Source organism: Nannospalax galili, unplaced genomic scaffold (genome assembly GCF_000622305.1).
Source record: "Nannospalax galili isolate Female #2095 unplaced genomic scaffold, S.galili_v1.0 scaffold24, whole genome shotgun sequence".
Taxonomy (NCBI): domain Eukaryota; kingdom Metazoa; phylum Chordata; class Mammalia; order Rodentia; family Spalacidae; genus Nannospalax; species Nannospalax galili.
In genome coordinates this window covers 633,749-654,529 of record NW_008352654.1, presented here as the reverse complement: position 1 = coordinate 654,529, position 20,781 = coordinate 633,749, and the positions used below count along the sequence as shown (strand labels likewise).

Genomic DNA, 20,781 nt, shown 5'->3' with positions numbered 1-20,781 from the left:
TGGGTGCTGGGGATTGAACCCGGGTCCTCTGCAAGAGCAGACATTGCTATTAACCACTGAGTCATCTCTCTAGCCCACAAGGCCATTTTTAACACATGTGCAAACTTTGATGTTTAGCTGTAAAATACAAATATGTGATTCTATCATTAAAAGAGCTATAATTGTGCTATTCCCGTATGGTATCCACTAGCTGTATGTAACCACTTAAATTTAAATAAAACCAAAATTAGTTCCTCGGTTACACAGTGACCAGATGACACGCTCTCAGTGTTCAATAGGCACATTTGAAGCTGGAGCTACTATTCTGGACAGCACATCTAGAGAACATTTCTTCGGTCACATAAAACTCAGTTGGAGGCAGGGATTGGAGAGATGGTTCAGTGGTTAAGAGCACTCACTGGCTGCTCTTGCAGAGGACCTGGGTTTGAGTCCCAACACCTACATGGTAGCTAACAACCGTCCATAACTCCAGTTCCAGGGGATATGATGCCCTCTAGGCCAGCCAGGGTTATATAGTGAGACCCTGTCTCAAAAATCCAAACCAAACCACCCCCCTGCCTCACGCTTTTATTTACTTTTATTTTCTGCATGAGTATTTGCCTGCATGGATGTATGTGCCACGTGTGCCTGCAGAGGTCAGAAAAGGGCATCAGATCCCCTGGAACTGGAATTACAATTGTGAGCCACTATGTGGGTATTAGAAATGGAGACCAGGTCCTCTGCAAGAGCAGCGTTGCAGCGTTATTTATTTATTTATTTATTTATTTATTTATTTATTTTTAAATAGGGACCTGTAGCCCCCATCTGGCCTGGAACTCTTGATCTCACAGAGATTTGCCTACCTCTGCCTCCTGAGTTCTGGGATTCAAGTGTGCACCACCATGCCCAGCTAGCAAGTGCTTGTCATTGCTGAGGCATCTCTCTAGCTCAGCTCCTGAGAGGCTACTTTAAAGGTAGAATTTTAGACTGAAATACTTGGAACACTATGGAAATAAAATGCCCACAGGATGGTAAAGAGAATAGTGTCCACGTCCCATCATAGTGTGGAGCCAGCCACTTAATCACTTCCTTATATGATGGAGGCACAGAAGATGCACTGTCTCCCTGACAAGGTAAAAATCATGACACTGTGAAACTCACCAAATTACTCTCTTAATCACTCTATCCCTCAACCCAAAGAATAAACTGGTACCTGGGGCACCACTACATACCAGTTCCAATTGACAGTCCACTGCTATTAGAACGGATAGTCTTCGAATTCAGTACTTTCTCTGGGGAAAAATATTCAGTAGGTAAGCACTGTATATAGACATTGGCAGGAAAAGTGAAGACAGATGACAAGGAGGAAACGTACACAGTAGCTGCTATACCCAACTCCAGATAACCTTATAACCTTATGATTATATACTCTTCAGAAAGTAATCTCCTAAGTCAAATGCTATTAGCTACCGTTAACTATATTTGCTATCTAAAGTGGCAGTTTTCCACTTTGCTATTCACTGGAATCACCAGTGAAGTTTTAGAATATAACAATGCCTATGTCCCACCCCAGAGACATTGATCAAGGGTAGAGTTAGGACAGGGTTTGTAAAAGCTTCAAAGTTTCTTTTAAAAGATGTATTGAGCTGGGTGTGGTGGCGGACGCCTTTAATCCCAGCACTTGGGAGGCAGAGGCAGGGGATCTTTGTGAGTTTGAGGCCAGCCTGGTCTACATAGTGAGTTCCAGGTCAGCTGGGGCTACAGGGAGACACTGTCTCAAAAAGATGAAAAAAAAAAAAAAGATGTACTGAATGTTTCTTGAGAAAGCACAAATACAGATAACACATAAATTAATGGATAAATGGAAGTAACAAATTTTATGGTGTGTATATAGGGGGGAATGGGAATGGAGTTCAAAACCGTCATATTTTTTTGAGACAGGGTCTCACAGTGAAGCCCTGGCTGGCCTGAAACAAGTATGTTCCTGCCTTAGACTCCAGAGTGCTAGGTTTACAAGGTGTATACTACCACACCTGGCCAAAATTGGCATATTTTAAAAAATGTCCAAACTAGGTATAGTGGCACATACCATAATTCCAAAACTTGGGAGGCAGAGACAGGAGGATCAGAAGCTGAAGGTCATCCTTGACTACACAGTGACTCTGAGATCAGTCTGAGCTACCTGAGACCCTGCCAAAAAAGAGGGAGGAAAGGAGGGAGGGAGGAGAAGAAGGGGGGGAGAAAGGAAGGAAGGGAAGGAGGGAGGAAAGAAAAGAGGGAAGGAGGGAGTGAAGAAGTCCAAGAGAAAAAATAGCAAATGGCTAAGTTAGGAAATGACAACGTTCTGTTCCTTTATGCACAGCATTCCTAACCATTACAGACTTACAGAAACAGCACCTTTTCCTGAGGACACTTCTGTTTCTAACACTGTCACCACCAGAATCTTGGGTATAAGTCAATCTTATCCAAGCCATTCCAAATCCACATATATGAAATCCTTACCAACAATGAGAATGGTGTGCCAGCCACGGCAGGAAAGGTCTGGGACATGATGAAGAGATCCAAAAATAGGCCGAGGCCATGAGGTGCAGATGTCAGAGCCATGTGGTCTCTCAGTGGGAGTCATCGCCAGACGCCCATTACCACCATTACCCCAGGCAAAAATGTGATTATCTAGAAAAGGATCAAACAGAAGATTAACCCAACACTAACTTTCCAATTCTTTGGGTAACCCACTATGACACCCTAGAGTGAGAATGAGGGAAAGCTGATTATTTCTCTCTCTCTTTTTTTTTTTTTTTGGTCTTTTTGAGACAGGGTCTCTCTGTAGCCTCAGCTAGCTATATAGACCAGGCCAGCCTTGAACTCAGAGATCCCCCTGCCTCTGCCTCCCAAGTACTGGGATTAAAGTTGTGCATCATCATGCCTGGCGATTATTTCTCTATATAAAGCCTAAACTCTTCCAGACCCCATCCAGGTAAAAACATCCACTGCTCCTATGTGATGTCATTCATTCATTCATTCATTCATTCATTCATTCATTCATTCACTCCTTCATTCAAATACACACAAGAATCTACTTCATACTAGGTGCTGTTCAAGGTGACTGAGAAGAAAACAAAATGAAGTCCTTGCTCCAGTGGGGTAGAATGATAACACATAAACAGCTGTCTCATATTTCAGATAGTGGTGTTATGAAAGATAACTGGTGGTGAAAAATAATGAGAGAAGTAACAGATGATGGGATTTCATTATTTTAGAGAAGGTGGTCAGAGAAGTACTTAAAAATTTTTTTTAATTTATTTTATGTGTATGAGTGTTTTGACTGCATGTAAGTGCACCTATGTTGTGCAATGCCTGAGGAAGTAAGAAGAGGGTGATGGATCCCCTAGAACTGGAGTTAAGGGTGGTTGTTAGCTGCCAAGTGGGTGCTGAGAACCAAACCTGGGTCCTCTGCAGGAAGAGCCAGTGCTCTTAACCACTGAGCCATCTCTCCAGTCCCAGAGAGAAGTACTTTTTGACACCTGAGCAGAGATCTAATTGAACTGAGGAAGTTTTCAGGCAGACTTAAGAGGGAGAGTAAGTCTGCTTAGGTGAGGACAGTAGCACAAACAGAGAACAAGGAGGTCCCTATAGCTAGAGCAAATTAAGAGAAAGGAGCAGGTAGTTGGAAAGGTCAGAGGTGCCTGGAGTCCTAGTCATCTGGGGCCATGCAAGTCATTATAAAGATTTTAGTTTTGGGCTGGAGAAATGGCTCAGCAGTTAAGAGCACCGGCTGCTCTTACAGAGGACTGGGGTTCAAGTCCCAGCACCCACATGGTGGCTAACAACCATCTGTAACTCTAGCTCCAGGGGATCCAATGCCCTCTTCTGACCTCCATGAGCACTGCACAACACACGTGCACTTCATGTACATGCAGGCAATATACTCACACACATTAAAAAAAAAAAGACTAGTTTTTCTGGATATAGAAAACCATTAGAAGTTTTGGATAGATGGGTAGATGGTATTTAAAAGATCCCTGAGGCTATGAGGGGGGCCAACTGCAGAGGAGCAAGGGTAGAGGAGCAGAGACCAGCTGTAGTAGTGCTGATGGCAAGAAGTTGTTGGATATTCTGAAGATAGTCAATAGGATTGGCAATGGATAGGATGGAGGATGGAGGATAAAGGTGCCATCTGATGAGGCTTTATCCTACATATCCTGATGAGTCTTTGAGAAGTTGTCAGATATTCTGAAGATAGTCAATAGGATTGGTGAGAGAGAGGATGGAGGATGGAGGATAAAGCTGCCATCTGATGAGTCTTTATACTACATATCCTGAGGAGTCCACAGAAGCACAGGTCTGGGTAGAGAATTAGAATACACTAAGTCTGATGTGCCAAAACCAGAATCCTGATTCTTATTCCAATCAGGTGGCTGCTGCTGCTTCTTTTTTTTTAAATGAAAGGACATGTTAATAATGATCATGTGAGGACAAGAGATACGAATCAGGACTCATGTAGGACAAAGCTACTTTAACTTTAGACATCCAAGTTGAGCAAAGATGGCAATATAAGCTGCAAGGTACAGGGGGAATATAAAGGAATGAGCTCACTTTGGAGAAGAGGACTGAGTCACAGGAGGAAGGGATGTTTCTATCATGGCACCTGACAGACTGCCTGTGTGCTTCTCTTTAGCCACTCAAGTCAACACTGATTGGGACCAATATGGTACTGGATAACATAGAGAGAAGTACTTAATGGTTCTAGAAACATTTTATCAAAAATGTTAAAATTAAAGTAAAATTGGGCAAACACAATATTAACTTGCTATTATCTAGAAATCTGACAGTTAAAATAATTTACTATATTGAGGGGCTGGAAAGACAGCTCAGTGGTTAAGAGCACTGGCTGCTCTTGCAGAAAACCCAGGTTTGGTTCCTAGCACCCACATGGTGGCTAACAACTGTCCATAACTTCAATTCCAAGGGATCTGATGGTCTTCTGGCCTCCATAGGCATTGCATGACATAGGTGTACTTGCACACATGCAGGCAAAACACTCACACACATAAAATAAAAATAAATTAAAAAAATTTTTTTTAAGTTACTATATTGGACATATGAAAACTTTAATGAAGTTCAATGTACAACTAACTGGTTGGCCCATGATCTAATACAAATGAAAAAATAAAAACATAAGTCAGACAAAAACTATTCTTTCCCAATCAAGAATTAAGGCAGTCATCTAGACTAGAAAGGCAGTCTATAAAGTGTAAAAGACATGCAGACTTACCATCAGTGGCAGCAATGGTGAATTCATCGCCACAGGAGACCCTGATCACTTGCTTCCCACCAAGGGGTCCCCCCAACAGGTTGATTCCGAGGCGCTTCTTATAATTCCCAACACCTAGCTGCCCACACTTATTACAGCCAAAGGTCAGCAGCCGGCCTCGTTCTGAGAGAGAAGCAAAAATAAACAGCCAAGCACAAATGGGTTATGGCACAGAGGGAAGACATAGCCAATGCAGTCCACGCATTAGCTTCCGGCTGTTGGAAGATAAACATGAAGCTACCCATATGATCCTAGACCCATGACAGCTAGGTATTTAGGTACTATGACCAGTCAGAACCACTAAGTGATCATGGCATTTTTTTCTCCAATACTGCATTTTTAGAAATTATTTTACTTACTCATTTACTTGTGGGGGAGGGGGCAGGGTGCACATGCCACAGTGGGAATGTGAAGGGTAGAGACAACTTTCAGGAAGCGGTTCTCTCCTTCCACCATGTGGGTAACTGGGATCAAATTCAGGTTGTCAGGCTTGGGATGCCTTTACCTGCTGAGTCATCTTATTGGCCTTAATACTACATTTTTAATGTAGAAAATGAGTATTATCTTAACTTAGAATACTTAGAGTAGGTATCAATAAAAGACCATCGAAGCCAAAAGTTATGTGGCTTTTTTTTTTGAGACATGATCTCCCTGTAGCCCCAGCTAGCCTGGAACTTTCTATGTAGACCAGGCTGGCCTTGATCTACAGTGGTCCATCTGCCTCTGCCTTCCAGCTGCTGGGATTAAAGGCATGTGTCATCATGCCTAACTTAAGTGTGGCATTCTTATCAGAGGACAATTTTTTTTTGTATATATAATGGTTATTAAAAAAAAAAATCTGTGCTTGAATGCCTAATTTGTTAATGAGGTAATACTGAATACTAGGGAGAAGTCAGAAGGATGCACATGTCATTAAAAAAGATGATACTGGGGCTGGAGAGATGGCTCAGTGGTTGAGAGCAAAGGCTGCTCTTACAGAGGACCTGGGTTCAGTTCCCAGCACCCACATGGCAGCTAAGGGCAATCCTAGCTCCACTTCCAGGGTAATCCAATGCCCTCTTCTGACTTCCCGGGGCACTCCATGATACGGGTGCATTTACATGCATGCAGGCAGTAGTCACACACATACAAAAATAAAAATAAAGTATTAAAAAAAAAGCTAATACTTCACAATCTAAAATACCTGAGCTCTGAAGGCATGTGATACAACTGAAAGCCAACTTACCATCAATAGCAGCTGTGTGAGTCTTGCCTGGGGCAATGGTACGGATTTTATAAAAAGACAGTTGTTTGGCCAAGGTAAAGGAGGTTGTGTAGGGAACTTCATGGTAAGCCTGAAACAAGTAAAATACAGAGCAAGGATTCATGAAGCAAACAATGGAGGGATAATCAGGCTGAGGATGGAAAAGGGTCATTAAGACCAAAATGCCTTTCTTTTTAGAAAAAAAAATTTTTATTATTTTTACTTTATGTGTATGAGTAAAGTATTGCCGGCATGTATGTGAGTGCACTCGTGTTGTGCAATGCCACGGAGGTCTAAAGAAGGCTTTGGATTCCCCTGGAACTAGAGTTAAGGACAGTTTGTAGCCACCATGTGGGTACTGGGAATCAAATCCGGGTCCTCTGCAAGAGCAGTCAGTGCTCTTAACTGCTGAGCCATCTTTCCAACCCCCAAAAATGCCTTTCAAACAAATCCTGTTATTAAGAGGGTGCCAGGTAGCTTTTGATCTTCAACAGAACACAAGGTTCTGTTGTGGACTGTGGCATAAGCAGCAGGAATTCTTGTTTATATAATTTTACCTTCTGAATTAAAGTGTGCAAGACAAGAACTATCTTTGAAGCTACTGATACAAGGATAGAATCACTGACATCTGTGGTGGTTACATACTCTGCCCATCTAACTGGGGCAGGGCAAAACTGAAACTCTGTCCAGCCTACAAAGAAATCAGTTATATTGTGATCTAATTCTACCTACAGGATAGTGTTTCACAGAATTTCAATATGCAAATTCCTTTGAATTGGTATAAAAATGTTCTCTCACGTAAATTTAGAGTTCACAACAAACCCACATTTTAATAAACCACAAAATCAAACAGTAATTCTGAAGATGCCTTTCAAACTGCACACACTCTCCTGCTTTTGGCCCTGAGTTTGTGCTTTCCTAAGACTCACAACTTCAGACACTGCATAAAAAATAGCTCACCTTTTCACTGTCAGGATACTGTATTTTAACTTGATTAAAAAAAATTATTTATTTTTAAAAATTTGATGGTGAAGAAAAGGAGCAGGGAACAGACTTGATTCTTTTTTGTTTTTTGAGACAGGCTCCTATAATCAGCTGGCCTATAACTCATTATGCAAACCAGGCTGGCATTAATCTCACAGAAATCCACCTGCCTCTGCCTCTTGAGTGCTAGAATTAAAAGCCTGTATCGCCTTGCCCGGCTGATTTTTTAAAAAATTATTTTTATGTGTATGTGTTTTGCCTTCACATACAGAAGTGTACCACGTTAGTACAATGCCTGCAGAGGCCAGAAGAGAGTGTTGGATCCCTTGGAACTGGAGTTATGGATGGTTGTTAGCCACCATGGGGTGCTGGGAACTTAACCCTGTAAGGTCCTCTGTAAGAACAGCCAGTGCACTTAACCACTGCCATCTCTCCAGTCCCTTAACTTGATTCTTACAAAGTCATCACACTAACATGAAGAAGAAACTAAAAGTTATTATCAATGGTGGATTTCATGACATCCCTGAAGGGGGATGTAGGTCTGTAGGTCTATATGGGAGCAGTGTTTTGGAAGCCGTAAATCTGAAAATATCTACAGGGGAAATATTTCTTTTTCATAATATGATATTTTCTTGTCCCTATTTCAATGATAGGTAGAACCTGAACCCTATCATTTTATCCTTTACAATCAATTTTATTGAGGAACAACAGCAAAATCTACTGCACAGCTTCACACACACACATACATACATATATATATATATTTTTTTTTTTTTTGCTACATTTGTGGGGTTTTTTTTCCTTTTGGTATTTTGAAGACAGGGTCTTGCTACATATCCCAAGTTGGCCTCAAACTCAAGATCCCCCTGCCTCAGTTTCCTGAGTGCTAAAATTAATGGCATGCACTATCACTATCATGTCCAACCGCTACACACACATTTATAAATTCACCACCCTAATCAAGATAGAGACCATTCCCATCACCCAAGGATCTTCAGGTGACTCTTCTACTTATTTGGTTAAGACCCCCAAACCCACCAAAAAACAAAAAGAAAAAACAAAATATAAATACCTATACCCCTCCCAGAAGTCACTTCTATTTTGATTTCTGCCATCATGTTAATTTTGCCTATTCCTGAACCTCACATATCTGTAATCGTATCCTATGAACTCTTGTGGCTGGCTTCTTTTGCTGAACATAATGTTTGTGAGACCATTTTATTCTTAAGTCAAATTCCATGGTCACTAACCAATAATAAAGAAATCCTAACCCAGAGAAGTTCTGCCAGTGTGGTTAGGACCCTGAGGGGTACTCACTTCATGGTTAATGATTCCAGACATGCACTGATTCAGACCTAGTTTGTTAAACTCGTTGAGTCCACAAGCCAGGACTTTGCCTGACTGTGTCAGCAGGAAGGTCCCATCACAGCCACACTGAACTGCAACAATAATTAAGGCCTTGGGAACATCCACCTGCAAGGAAAAAATAAATTGGCAAGAAAATCCCAAGTACATAATTCATGTTAGAAAACACCCTCAAGTTCTTTCAACATGCTGCCCAGCAGCTTCAAGGTCACTCTTCCTAACAGAGACGATAAGGAGAAGGCTGCAGTTCCAGAATAAATAGTCTCTGTCAGTTTGTTTTGGGAATAGGTCCTGTTTCTTTGGAGTCTTCTGCAGAAAGGGAGACTATTCAGACCAAAAGTTGGGAAAGAAGCAGCTTTAATCCTGGCTGGCTCTTTCCTCTAAGAATGAGGGCTCCTTGATAATTTTAAAGAAACTCAGTAGCCTCAAGGGACCCAAACTGGCCATTTTAGATAGTGTACTGTGGCAGCAACTAGGACTTCCACATCCTTATAAAGCTCACTAGACAGGATTGGAGAATGAGGGATGAAGATGGGACCACAGATACATGTAAAGCCTCTAGTCTGTTTCTTTCCAGGAGAGGAATGGCTGTCAAGCCTAAGGACAGTCTCTGTAAGTGGCATTTAATGTTCAGGATGTAAATAAAAATTGGTAATAGTAAACAGTGTAGTACTACAGTTGGTGGCAGTCAACCTTCCAGTATCAGGTAGGCCTGGGCCCCAGGAATACTTAAGAGGTGTGACTGAGATTGTCCCTCAGCTGGCTTTAGGTTCTGTGAGCCTCTCAGTGTCAGCTTTGACAGTCCTGACACTAATCAGATAAAATGGCTCATGCCACAGGGTCCCTAAGCAAAAACAATGTCACCTGGTGTTCAACTGTTAGTAATCAGAAGGACAAAGGTCTGGTTGGAATAAGAGATAATATATTTATTGCTTTTCAATATCATCTTTTCTTTCTTTTTTTAAAAATTATTTTTATTTTACATGTATGCTTGTATTGCCTGCATGTAGGTAAGTGCACCCATGTTGTGCAATGCCCGTAGAGGTCAGAAGAGGCTGTAGGATTCCCTGGGACTGGAGTTATGGACAGTTGTTCGCTGCCATGTGGGTGCTGGGATTCGAACCCAGGTCTTCTGCAAGAACATCCAGTATTCTTAACTGCTGAGCCATCTCTTCAGCCCCCATCTTTCTTTTCTTAAAGATAGATTTATTTATTGTATGTGTATGTGTTTTTGCCTGAGTCAGTTTATATGCACCATATGCATATGCAGGGGCCCACAGAGGCTGGAAGAGGATGTTGTATCCCCCAGAGTTACAGGTGAGCCACCTTGTGGGTGCTGGGAAACAAACCTGGGTCCTTTGCAAGAGCAGTAAGTGCATTTAACTGTTGAACTATTCTGCCAGCCCTTCCAACATCTTAAGGAGATTTAGCTATATGTATTTTTTTCTATTGTCTATGTTGGCTTTAGCTTCATCTCTGAGGAAGGTGTTACCCACAATGTCCAAAATAGCTACATCCACTTTCTTAACTCTGTGCTTTAGTCAGATGACAAGACTACATAGTGTTAAATCAGGAATCCCAGATTGTAAGTCTCCTGGAAGACAAGAAATACTTAAATTCTCTGATATGAGGAGTCAGAGAGAGAGGGAGAGAGAGAGAGAGGGGGGATATCTTTTTGGAGTCTGTGTGATTTATATAGGCTATAGAAAGAAGCTGCCTTTGATTTTACCCTCTGTGGTGTATAGTAATCCTCTTCTGAATCCAAACCTAGTCGTCCTGAAACACATGTAAGAAAGTCATTATCAGGAGGGTTTTCTCTAGGAAGATGTTCTACAGCACTGTCTTACTGATTAACATTTCTTTTTTTCTTTTCCATTTTTTAGCCACAGCTGGTCTAGAATTCACTATGTAGATCAAGCTAACTTGAATTCACAAAGATCTGTCTGCCTCTGCCTCCTGAGTACTGGGATTAAAAGCATTCACTACCATACCTGGCTCTTTTAAAAAATATTATGTGACTATGTGTGTGGGTATGTGTACATGAGAGCAGGTGCCTACAGAAGCCAGGGACATTAGATCCCCCAAGAGCTAGAGTTACAGGTGGTTGTGAACCACCCAACTGGACTGCTGGGAATTGAACTTGGGTCCTCTGGAAGAGCAGTATGTGGCTCTTAACTGTTGAGTCGTCTCTCCAGTCCAGAATTAACATTTCTTTTTAAAATTTTATTTATTATTTATATTTTGCCTCGATGTGTGCAATGTCTATGCAGGCCAGAAAAGGGCATCAGATCTCTCTAGAACTGGAGTTACAGATGGCTGTTGGCTACCATGTGGGTACTGGGAATTGAACTGGGGTCCTCTGCAAGAGCAGTCAGTGTTCTTATCTGTTGAGCCATTTCTCTAGCCCCCAGAATTCACATTTCTTGAAAAAAGGATATGTGATATATTTAGATGCACAAAGGCCAAAATCAGGGTGAGCATCTGAAGAAGTGGAAAAAACAAGGCTTAACCTACCATATTCCCCACAGCCCCAAGAATAGACTTCCTTATTTCGTGTCAGAACCACCACATGATTATCCCCACAGGAGACCTGCTCCACTGGATTGCTGAGGAAGAAGTTCAGCTGCATGGGTTCTAGAACTTCAGGGCCAGAAATCTTGTCTACTCCCATGCAGCCATAATAATCTGATCCAAAGGCATAGAGCTGACCCTCATCTGCAAAAGGAAAGAAAACCCATCATAGGAAGGAATCCTTTTGTCCAATCAGAAAGTGGCCAGAGCTGGAATGATGATTACCTTGGCCAGTGGTCTCACATGAGATATGATACCATCAGATGTCAGAAGGGTAGACCAAACAGATCTAGAGCTGTTCATAGTTAGGGGGTCATATGTAGTATTACTATTATAATAAACAGTTTTAAAAGTTGTAGGATTATTATACCAAATGATCTTAAAGTTTTCTTGAAGCATTCCCTATTTGGTAGATAGAAATACCAAGGAATCATAAAGTAAGTAATGTCAAGATCAAAACTAAATGTAACTCTTGATTTTGTGTCATTCACAGCCAGAAGAGGTGATGAAATTATTTTCTCCCCCAAATAGGACACACAGTACATTTTTTCTATCTCACCCTTCTCTGCCATCCACCTGCCTCCTCCTTGCTCATCATTCCCTATTTACTACAGCAAATTGGGAAGTTTTTCTTTCTTTTTCTCTCAGTGCTGGGAACTGAACTTATGGCCTTGCATATGCTAGGCAAGTGTTCTACTGCTAAGTACATCCCCAAATTGGGAATGCTGCTATTAGTGAGCATATTTGCTTGATGTCTTTTGGTTTTTTGGATACAGTCTTGCTATAAATTGCATAGCATTTGCATGATGCCCACATTAAATGCACTCAAGATGCTTTTTACTAGTGGCTTACCTGTCACACAGACAGTGAAATCATCACCACATGACACTTGACGGATAGCTTTGCCTTGCAACTTTTCCACATGCTTTGGCTGCCGATAGGAAGCTTTGTCTCCATGGCCTAGCTGACCATGGAGCTTAGTACCCCCTTGCATGTTCTGTGAAATAAAGAGGTCTTGTGAAGTCATAATTTTTTTTTAAAAATATTTTATTATTTTTATTTTATGTGTATGTGTGTATTGCCTGCATGTAGGTAAGTGCATCTGTGTCATGCAATGCCTGCAGAGGACAGAAGAGACTGTCAGATCCCCTGGAACTGGAGTTACAGACAGTTATTAGCTGCCATGCGGGCGCTGGGATTCAAACCCAGGTGTTCTGCAAGGACACCCAGTGTTCTTAGCTGCTAAGCCATCTCTCTTGCCCCAGTTATAACTTTTCATGCTGAAAGTGAATCTTTAATATCAATTCTTATGAAGACAAATAGGAAAAAAATAGCTTGAAATTTAAAGATAAAAGTGGATAAAAGGATTAAGTTTTTTAATGGTTAGTATTCTTTCCCAGCCAACAGGTAAGATTTCAAAGTATATCCAGATTCATATCTATCAGGCAACAATAAAACTTTCCCAATTTTGTTTTCATTTTAGTCTAAGATGAACTAATGTTTAACTATGGGTGAGATTAAAAAGTCCATTATAGACACTGCTTTCTAAATGAGTATAACCTCTTGAAAATCTATCTGTACTAGAAGTTTTATAAATTTTGGTCAGCTTCATTAAAACAGAACAGCTTAAAAAATATAGCTATATCAAAAAGAAAAAAACAAGAAAGAAAAAGAGAAGAATCTGACTATGTCAAAGAAGTTGCTCTACAGCAACAAGACAGCCCTTGTGACTGTGTAACCATTTTATAGAGATAGGCAATTCTTTCCATTCGGTGATTCAAGTACAAGCCCTTAAACAGTTTTAAGGCATTACTTTTATTCCACCTCTGGTACATGCCCTGAGCCTCAATTTTCAAGGGGTGGGAAACAAGAGAAGATTATCACTCTATACCAGAGGCCAGATCACTTGAGCTTTTAATATTTCACATACTGTTTACTCTTACACGGTGGAGATAAAGCTATGTATATAAGACAAATACAGTTCATGTGCCTGTGATACAGCTAGCTGAAGCCACAGAAAAACAGAAGAGCTCCCCCAGAGTGGATCAGGGGTGTAGGCCAGGGTGGCTAAGAAAAAGCAGCCTGCAATACACCTAAAGAAGACACAGCAATGAGACAAGAAGAAACTAAGACAGCATGCTATCACAGAAGCCTCTAGACAACAGCCTCGAGAAGGAAGAAGAGTCAATCACACTCAATACTACCAAGAGGCCACCAGGTAAGGATTTTAAAAGTTTTTAGGTCAATGGTCAAGACCCATTTTAAGTGGGTGGCAGGCACGAAAGCTGTACTGTAGGTGAGTGAGGAGAGTGGGTGATAAGGAAAAGGCAGAAAACATATAATGGCGCACACCTTTAATCCCAGCACTCAGGAGGCAGAGGTAGGTGAATCTCTGTGAGTTCTAGGCTAGCCTAGTCTACATAGCGAGTTCCTATGGGGAAGTGGGGCTACAGGGAGACCTTATCTCAAAAGACTCAAAAACACAAGTTGTGGGGGAGAGCTGGAGAAATGGTTCAGTAGTTAAGAGCACTGGTTGTTCTTACAGAAGACCTGGGTTCGAATCCCAACACCCACATGGCGGCTAACAATCCTCTGTAACTCCAGTTCCAGGGGGATCCAATTCCCTCTTCTGTCCTCTGTGGGCATTGTATGACACAGGTGCACTTACATACATGCAGGCAATAAATTCATACACATAAAATAAAAATAAAAAACAAAGACAAGGGAAACTGGGTGTGGTGTACATGCCTATAATTTAACATTTGGGAGGCTGAGGCAGGAGAACTGATGCAAGTTTGAGATCAGCCTGGACTACATAGTGAGTTCCAGGTCATCTTGGAAGATACGACCTTGCCTCAAAAAAAAAAAAAAAAAAAAAAAAAGGAACAATAGACAGAAAGGAAGAAAGAAGATAAATGATAGGGCAGAACTTCATGGGAATAGACACAGTAACTGACATGTCTGGACCATCCAGCTGTCAACACCAGCCCAGTCTCCTGAGTCCAAACCCAAGGCTCTTTCAATTTTTCCTCCCTCATTCATGTATCCAAAAACATTCATGGATGACCTAGAATGCCCAGGAATGGTGAAACATCAGTAAACTACACAAACCACACGCCTGTTCTCCCAAGAGCTTATGTTCCATTACACTGTGTCAGTACTGCAGCACAGGGTCCGCTAACAAAATGCTTAGGTATCCTGGGACCAGTAAGCAACAAGGCTTTCAGAACTGCTCCACTTACCACCCAGGTGTACAGTTCCTTCTCCACTGTGACCACAGCAAAATGGGTGTTCCCTGCGCACACCTGTCGGGCACTACAGCCACTCTTGATGACATCCAATTTCTGGGGAGTGGATTTTCCGCCACCCCAAACATAGACTTCACTGGTTCGTGATGTTACCACAGCAATAGGTGCTTCAGTCACGGTGCTTGACCTGCCAGCAACCCCCAAACAAAGGAATATTTAACATAAAAATGGTATCAAAGAGGACTGTTTGGGCTGGGATTGTAGCTCAGTTGGTAGACTGCTGCCTTAACGACTATCTGACATTGAAGCAGATGATGGCTCCTAAAATGACACCACAGGCTATTGGGATCAAATAAAGCATAGGCCCACGTCAGTCTCCCATGTCGGGAATTGAGGATATATAGCATTAATTTCCATGAAGTCTCTTGAGCATTACCTTGGTCTCTTTGTAGGTGCATTAAGCAGAGTGACTTTTTCTTCCATCTCCCTACCAAAAGAAAAACAACATGAGTAAAATAATAGATTCATACATTGCAACCATGTGCTTTTGATGTATTTCATGGACTTAGTTTTATCAACCATATGCATTCTATAAAAAGACAATACTTTTTTTTTTTTTTTTTTTCCGCTTTTTTTAAAGACAGGGTCTCCCTGTAGCCTCAGCTGGCCTGGAACTTGCTATGTAGACCAGGCTGGCTTCTATCTCACAGAGATCCTGTGATATCCCTCTGCCTCTGCCTCTGCTGGGATTAAAGGCATGAGCCACCACACCTGGCTTTCATGATAATACTTTTACGTTAGGAAGGCACCTCAATACAACTGAGTTACATAGGCCTGACATTAGGGAACTTTTAAAAAGCTTAAATTTTATTATTTAATATATTAAAAAAATTTGTGTGTATGCGTATATTGCTTGCATGTGTGTAAGTGCACCTGTGTCATGCAGTGCCCAAGAAGGTCAGAAAAAGGTGTCAGATCCCCTGGAAGTTATGGATGCTTGTTAGATGCCAAGGTGGGTACTGGGAATTGAAACTAGGTCCTCTGCAAGAACAGTCAGTGCTCTTAACTGCTGAGCCATTTCTCCAGCCCCAACATTAGGTAACTTCTTAAATACAATGGGCCAGCAGTTTGGGACCTTTGCTTTGTATACATGAGAAACAGTCCTAGCTAGAACAGGGAGCCCTGAAAGTCTCTGATGCACATGACAGACAACTCCAGCTGGTCTGCCCTCTGACTCCCAAACCAAGCTAGTTTTTCTTTTTGGCTCCCCTATTTTTGTAACTGACAATACCCCTTCCTTTCCTCCCATTCAACATCAGTCATCTTTAACTGCCTCTCTCTCATTCTTCAGTATTTCATTTTTATGGATTCTGATGATACAACACCTTTTGCTTATTTGTTTTTAAATTTTTTTGAGACAGAGTCTCTCTTCAGCTTAGGTAAGCCTCGAGTTCATGATCTCCTGCCTCAGCCTTCTAAGTGCTGGGATTATAGGTGTGCACCACCATACCCAGCTACAGTACCTTTTCTACAATTCTTCCTGCCCAGTCTCATCACCTAGGTTCTACGCAGTTTTATTTCCCACCTGTGCTTCCTGGTCAGCTCCACTAAGAGAATCCTATCAGCTAACCTAACAACGGATAGTAGTTCTATTTTATGACTTCTCTGGGCACACCTCTCATCACATGAGCTATCCTCTAACAAATGCCTAATTCTCTTTTGAATTAAGCCTAGTTTTCAAGAGTCTCTACCCCACTTCCCTTTATAACTATGTTCTGGCTAGGGTTGTCATTCTGCACAAATCTATTATAGCTGAACTATTGCAGTAATGCTCAGGCATCAACAATTTTTTAAAGAGCTCATGAGAGCCCAAGTCTAGAAACTATTTGTCAGGTAGGATTTTGTGTTTTCTGAGTATTTACATAACTTCCTGTACTTATGCTTTTGGTTCTATTATTTTCTCTGCCTAAAAGATGGCATCTTATGTTTTACCATCAAAGTACAAAGGTCTACCAAAATAAAAATAATTCAATTAAAAATTATTTCAGGAAGAAATGAAAGCCAGCGGGGCATGGTAGTGCATGCCTTTAACCCTAGCACTCAGGAGGCAGAGGCAGGCAGATTTCTGTGAGACTGAGGCCAGCCTAGTCTACATAGTGAGTTCCAGGCCAGCTGGGACTGCAGGGAGACCCTGTCTCAGACAAAAAAGAAAAAGAAGAAAAGAAGAACGGAAGGAAGGATGGAAGGAAAACCATGATTATATTGTTGGTAAATAAACGAGAGAAAATTAAATATGCTAATGAGCCCCAAAAGATAACATTGCTTGAATATGCAGAGAACGTAAATAGAAGGTTACAGTGCTGATTCTGGACATATTTTAGATATTGAAATATTGGTTATAAAACTAGACCCCCGAGGCTCAGGGAACACTGGAGAAGGGGAAGAAAGAAGGTAAGAGTCAGAGGACAGGAATGAAGCTATGAAACTCTGTCTTCTGGACATGACATGGATGTACTCATGAACTCACTAGAGCTATGGGTACCTGCACAAGATCTGCACAAACTAAGTCAGCAAGATGAGTCAGTAGGCTAGCAGGCAGCACTAATTAGAATCAAAGGGGAGGGATGATATGAAGGTGGGAGGGGAAGTACTGGGGGAGTATCTGCAGGGGTGAGAAGGAAGAGTTGGAGCTGGATATGATCAAGATACATTATATACATGTATGAAACTGTCAAAGAATAAATAAAAGATATTCCAAGAAATGAATAAACAACTAGAAACCGGAAAAGACTGTGGAACAAAGATTTAAATGTACTCCAAACTATGGAACTATTAGAAGAAAATATAGTGGAAATATTTCAGGACATGAACTAGAGATTTTTATATACATATATTTCTAAAAGCACAGGCAACAATGACAAAAAATAAAAAATGGGATATATTAAATTAAAAAACCCTCTGTAGAGCAAAGAAAACAATCAACATAATGAAGAAATAACCTACAGAATGGGAGAAAATATTGGCAAACTTCATCTGATAAGGAATTAATTTCCAGAATGCACAAGTAAATTGAGCTATTCGATTAAAAAAAAGTAACCATAAGTCCATATAAAATGTTATTTAGACAATTATTTCTCATTGATGATTTTGTTTATAATCACAAAGTGCTGCTCAGATGTAAGACTTCAAATCTTGGTCTGCAATACTGTAGTGACCACCTGTACCTAAGGGAGACAACCCACTATTGTTCTAAAATGAACACTAAATTTGTTTTCTCCCCCATCTAGAAGCCTTTGAAGAAGGAACTGACAATGATTCTAGCCACTCCAACAGCTATCAAAGTGCCTAAAAACAAATCCTGAGTCCATCACTCTTCAGTCCAGCTTTGGCAGACAAAAGAAAAATGAGGAGAACCCAATGGAGGGATGCTTTTGGAAGCTCTCGTCAAGAAATTCCAATGGACTCTAATATGAACATTTGAAACTTGCCCTGTTTTGACTTTTTTCTGGTTCCCTGTCTAGAACTTGTAACTAATGCTAACTACTCTTGCCTTTACTTTTCCTTCACACCTCCTAGGCACCAGTCAAGGACTGTCTTTTCTCTCTACAGTCAAGAGTTATGCAATTTGGGAGTCTTTTAGGTAGACCCACTGAAGGGGTACCCCAATTGCCTCATCCTGCATCCCTGTTCAGCATGGAAGAAGCCAGAGTGGTCTGCATCCTGATTCCCTATCAGCAATTTGGGTAACCTCTTCAGGGGATGGTGTGATAAGAATAGGAGGTAGGAATTGGCTAGGCAGTTAGGGTTTAAAAAAAAAAACCCAAAGAAAAGTAGCCAGTTTCTTGGCTAAAAATCAAAATGTCCTTGGGCCACTTAGCAACATACTCTGTTCCAAAGGCCAAAAATGTCAAAAGTATTTGGGAGCTCTTGTCTAATTCCTGCTGCTTTCTACCTGGCTGGCTTCTCCCAAGGCCTCCAGTAGCAGATGAAGATGGGGGTGGGGCAAGTGGCTTGATTGTCCCAGGAACCTCAGGTGGAGAAGCCAGAGCTTAGAAACAGAAGATCTCTCTCTCCCCTACTGGAACCTGATTTTAAAAATAGTAAGCAATTTGAATAGACATTTCTAAAATAAATTAAAAAAATGACAAGTATGGAAAAAAAGTTCAACATCACCAATCATCAGGGAAAGCAAATCAAAACCATAGGAGAGAATCTCTCACTCTAATTAAAATGTTTATCACTAAAAAAGTAATAAATGCTGGCAAGGAGGTGGAGAAACAGGAACTTATATAGTATGGAGGCTCCTCAAAGAACTAAAAATAGACTGATGTATGCCTACAATCTCAGCACTTGGGAGGCCGAGGCAGGAGAATTGAGTTAGTTAAAGGCCAATGTGAGCTACATAGCAAAACCATGTCTCAAAAGAAGAAACAACAAAACCCCCTTAAAAGCAGAAATAACCATCTGGTCCAACAATCCTTCTACAAAGCGTATCTATAAGGGAACTGAAATCAGTACCCAGAGACATCTGCACTCGTGTTTATTCTCACATTGTTCACAATAGCCAGATACAGAATCAATGTTTGTGTCCATTGATGGATGAATGGATTTAAAAAACTGCAGAATATACACAAAGTAGTTATTTAGTCACCAAAAAGAGGGAGAGTCCATCATCTGCAGCATCATAGATGGAACTGGAGAATATTCATGAAATAAGTCAAGCTCAAACAAATACTGCGGGTTCTTCCTTAACATGTATCAGCTAGAAAGTTGAAGGAACAAGCAGAATACCAGTTATCAGAGCCTGGGCAGGTGTGTAAAGGAGCAAGGGCTAGAGAATAGATAGTCAAGGGTACATAAGTCCAGCTAGAAAAGAGAAAAACTTCTACTGCAGATCAAGATAACTATGGCTAACAACAATTCATTGAATATTTCAAATTGACCAGAAGAGAGCAATTTGAGGAACACAATGCAAAGAAATGATAAATGTCTCAGGGTATCGATAGCTGACAGCACTTAACTCTGATCTCGTCGCTATGCATACACATACACACACTGAAATGCCACACTGTGCCCTATAAATACATATACTCTGGCATTAAAAACAAAAGTATATTTAAAAATTGTAATTAGCTAGGTGTAGTGGCACATGCCTATAACCTTATCACTTAGGGATAGGAACAGGAAGATTAGAAGTTAAAGGTCATTCTCAGCTATACAGTGAATTTGAGGCCAGCCTGGTCTTCATGAGACTCTATCAAAAAAAGAATCCCTCTTCCTCTTCCTCCTTCCTTCCTTCTCTTCTTCCTCTTCCTCCTAATTAAAAGCCAGTTGTGGTGGCTCATACCTATAATCCCAGCACTCGGGAGGCTGAGGCAAGAGGATCATGAGTTCAAGACTAGTCTGGGCTATATAATGAGACCCTGTCTCAGAAAATAAAAACATAATAGTAACAATTAATTAAATGACACAATAACAATAAAGATACATTGACCAAACAGCAAAGATCATGGAATTAGGTATGTACTTAGTGCATTTAAGGACAAGACTTGAAAAGAGCATAGTGAATGTCTGAATATTTGGAGGACATAAAAATAGAGAACTTGCAGGAGGGAAGGGAAATAAAGCAAAAATAATGTAACAGGATGAAATACAGACTAGAAAATTTAAGAAAGATAAGGAATACCTGTCCTTTAGGTTGAGGTTTGAAGCTTCCTACAGGAAGGACAGCCTTCTTACCTCTAGAGACGTCTGACATGGAATAAGTCTCAGGAAATAACCTGTCAGGAGTCAATAAAGCTCAACCTCAAGAAATGGACAAAAGGTATCTGAAGAGGACTCCTCCAGCTCCAGCCCACCACCTTAACAAACACACTGAAAAAAAAAAAAAAAAAAAAAAAAAAAAAAAAAAAAAAAAACACAAAACCTTTTAAACAACCCCTAAGTAATTATAAGTCCCTTCAATAAATAAGTGCTAGATGGGATATTCTGCAAAATGTATTGGTGGCCATGGAGAGTGATAATACAAAACCTGCCAGAAGAGGTCAGGAAAAAGCAACCGTGTTGGGAAAGGTTCA

The 20,781-nt window shown here is 40.9% G+C and overlaps 1 protein-coding gene across 1 annotated transcript in view; it reads right to left on the bottom strand.

The window, feature by feature from the left end:
- Nek9 (NIMA related kinase 9) overlaps window positions 1-20,781 on the bottom strand; it is a gene marked incomplete in the record, with an annotated part of 46,481 nt that overhangs the window by 10,768 nt on the left and 14,932 nt on the right. Inside the window, 10 exon segments of the mRNA XM_008849718.3 lie at window positions 1,212-1,271; window positions 2,482-2,652; window positions 5,255-5,416; window positions 6,519-6,627; window positions 8,838-8,993; window positions 10,615-10,661; window positions 11,400-11,600; window positions 12,309-12,453; window positions 14,699-14,891; window positions 15,141-15,191. Coding sequence (XP_008847940.1) covers window positions 1,212-1,271; window positions 2,482-2,652; window positions 5,255-5,416; window positions 6,519-6,627; window positions 8,838-8,993; window positions 10,615-10,661; window positions 11,400-11,600; window positions 12,309-12,453; window positions 14,699-14,891; window positions 15,141-15,191 — 1,295 coding nt within the window.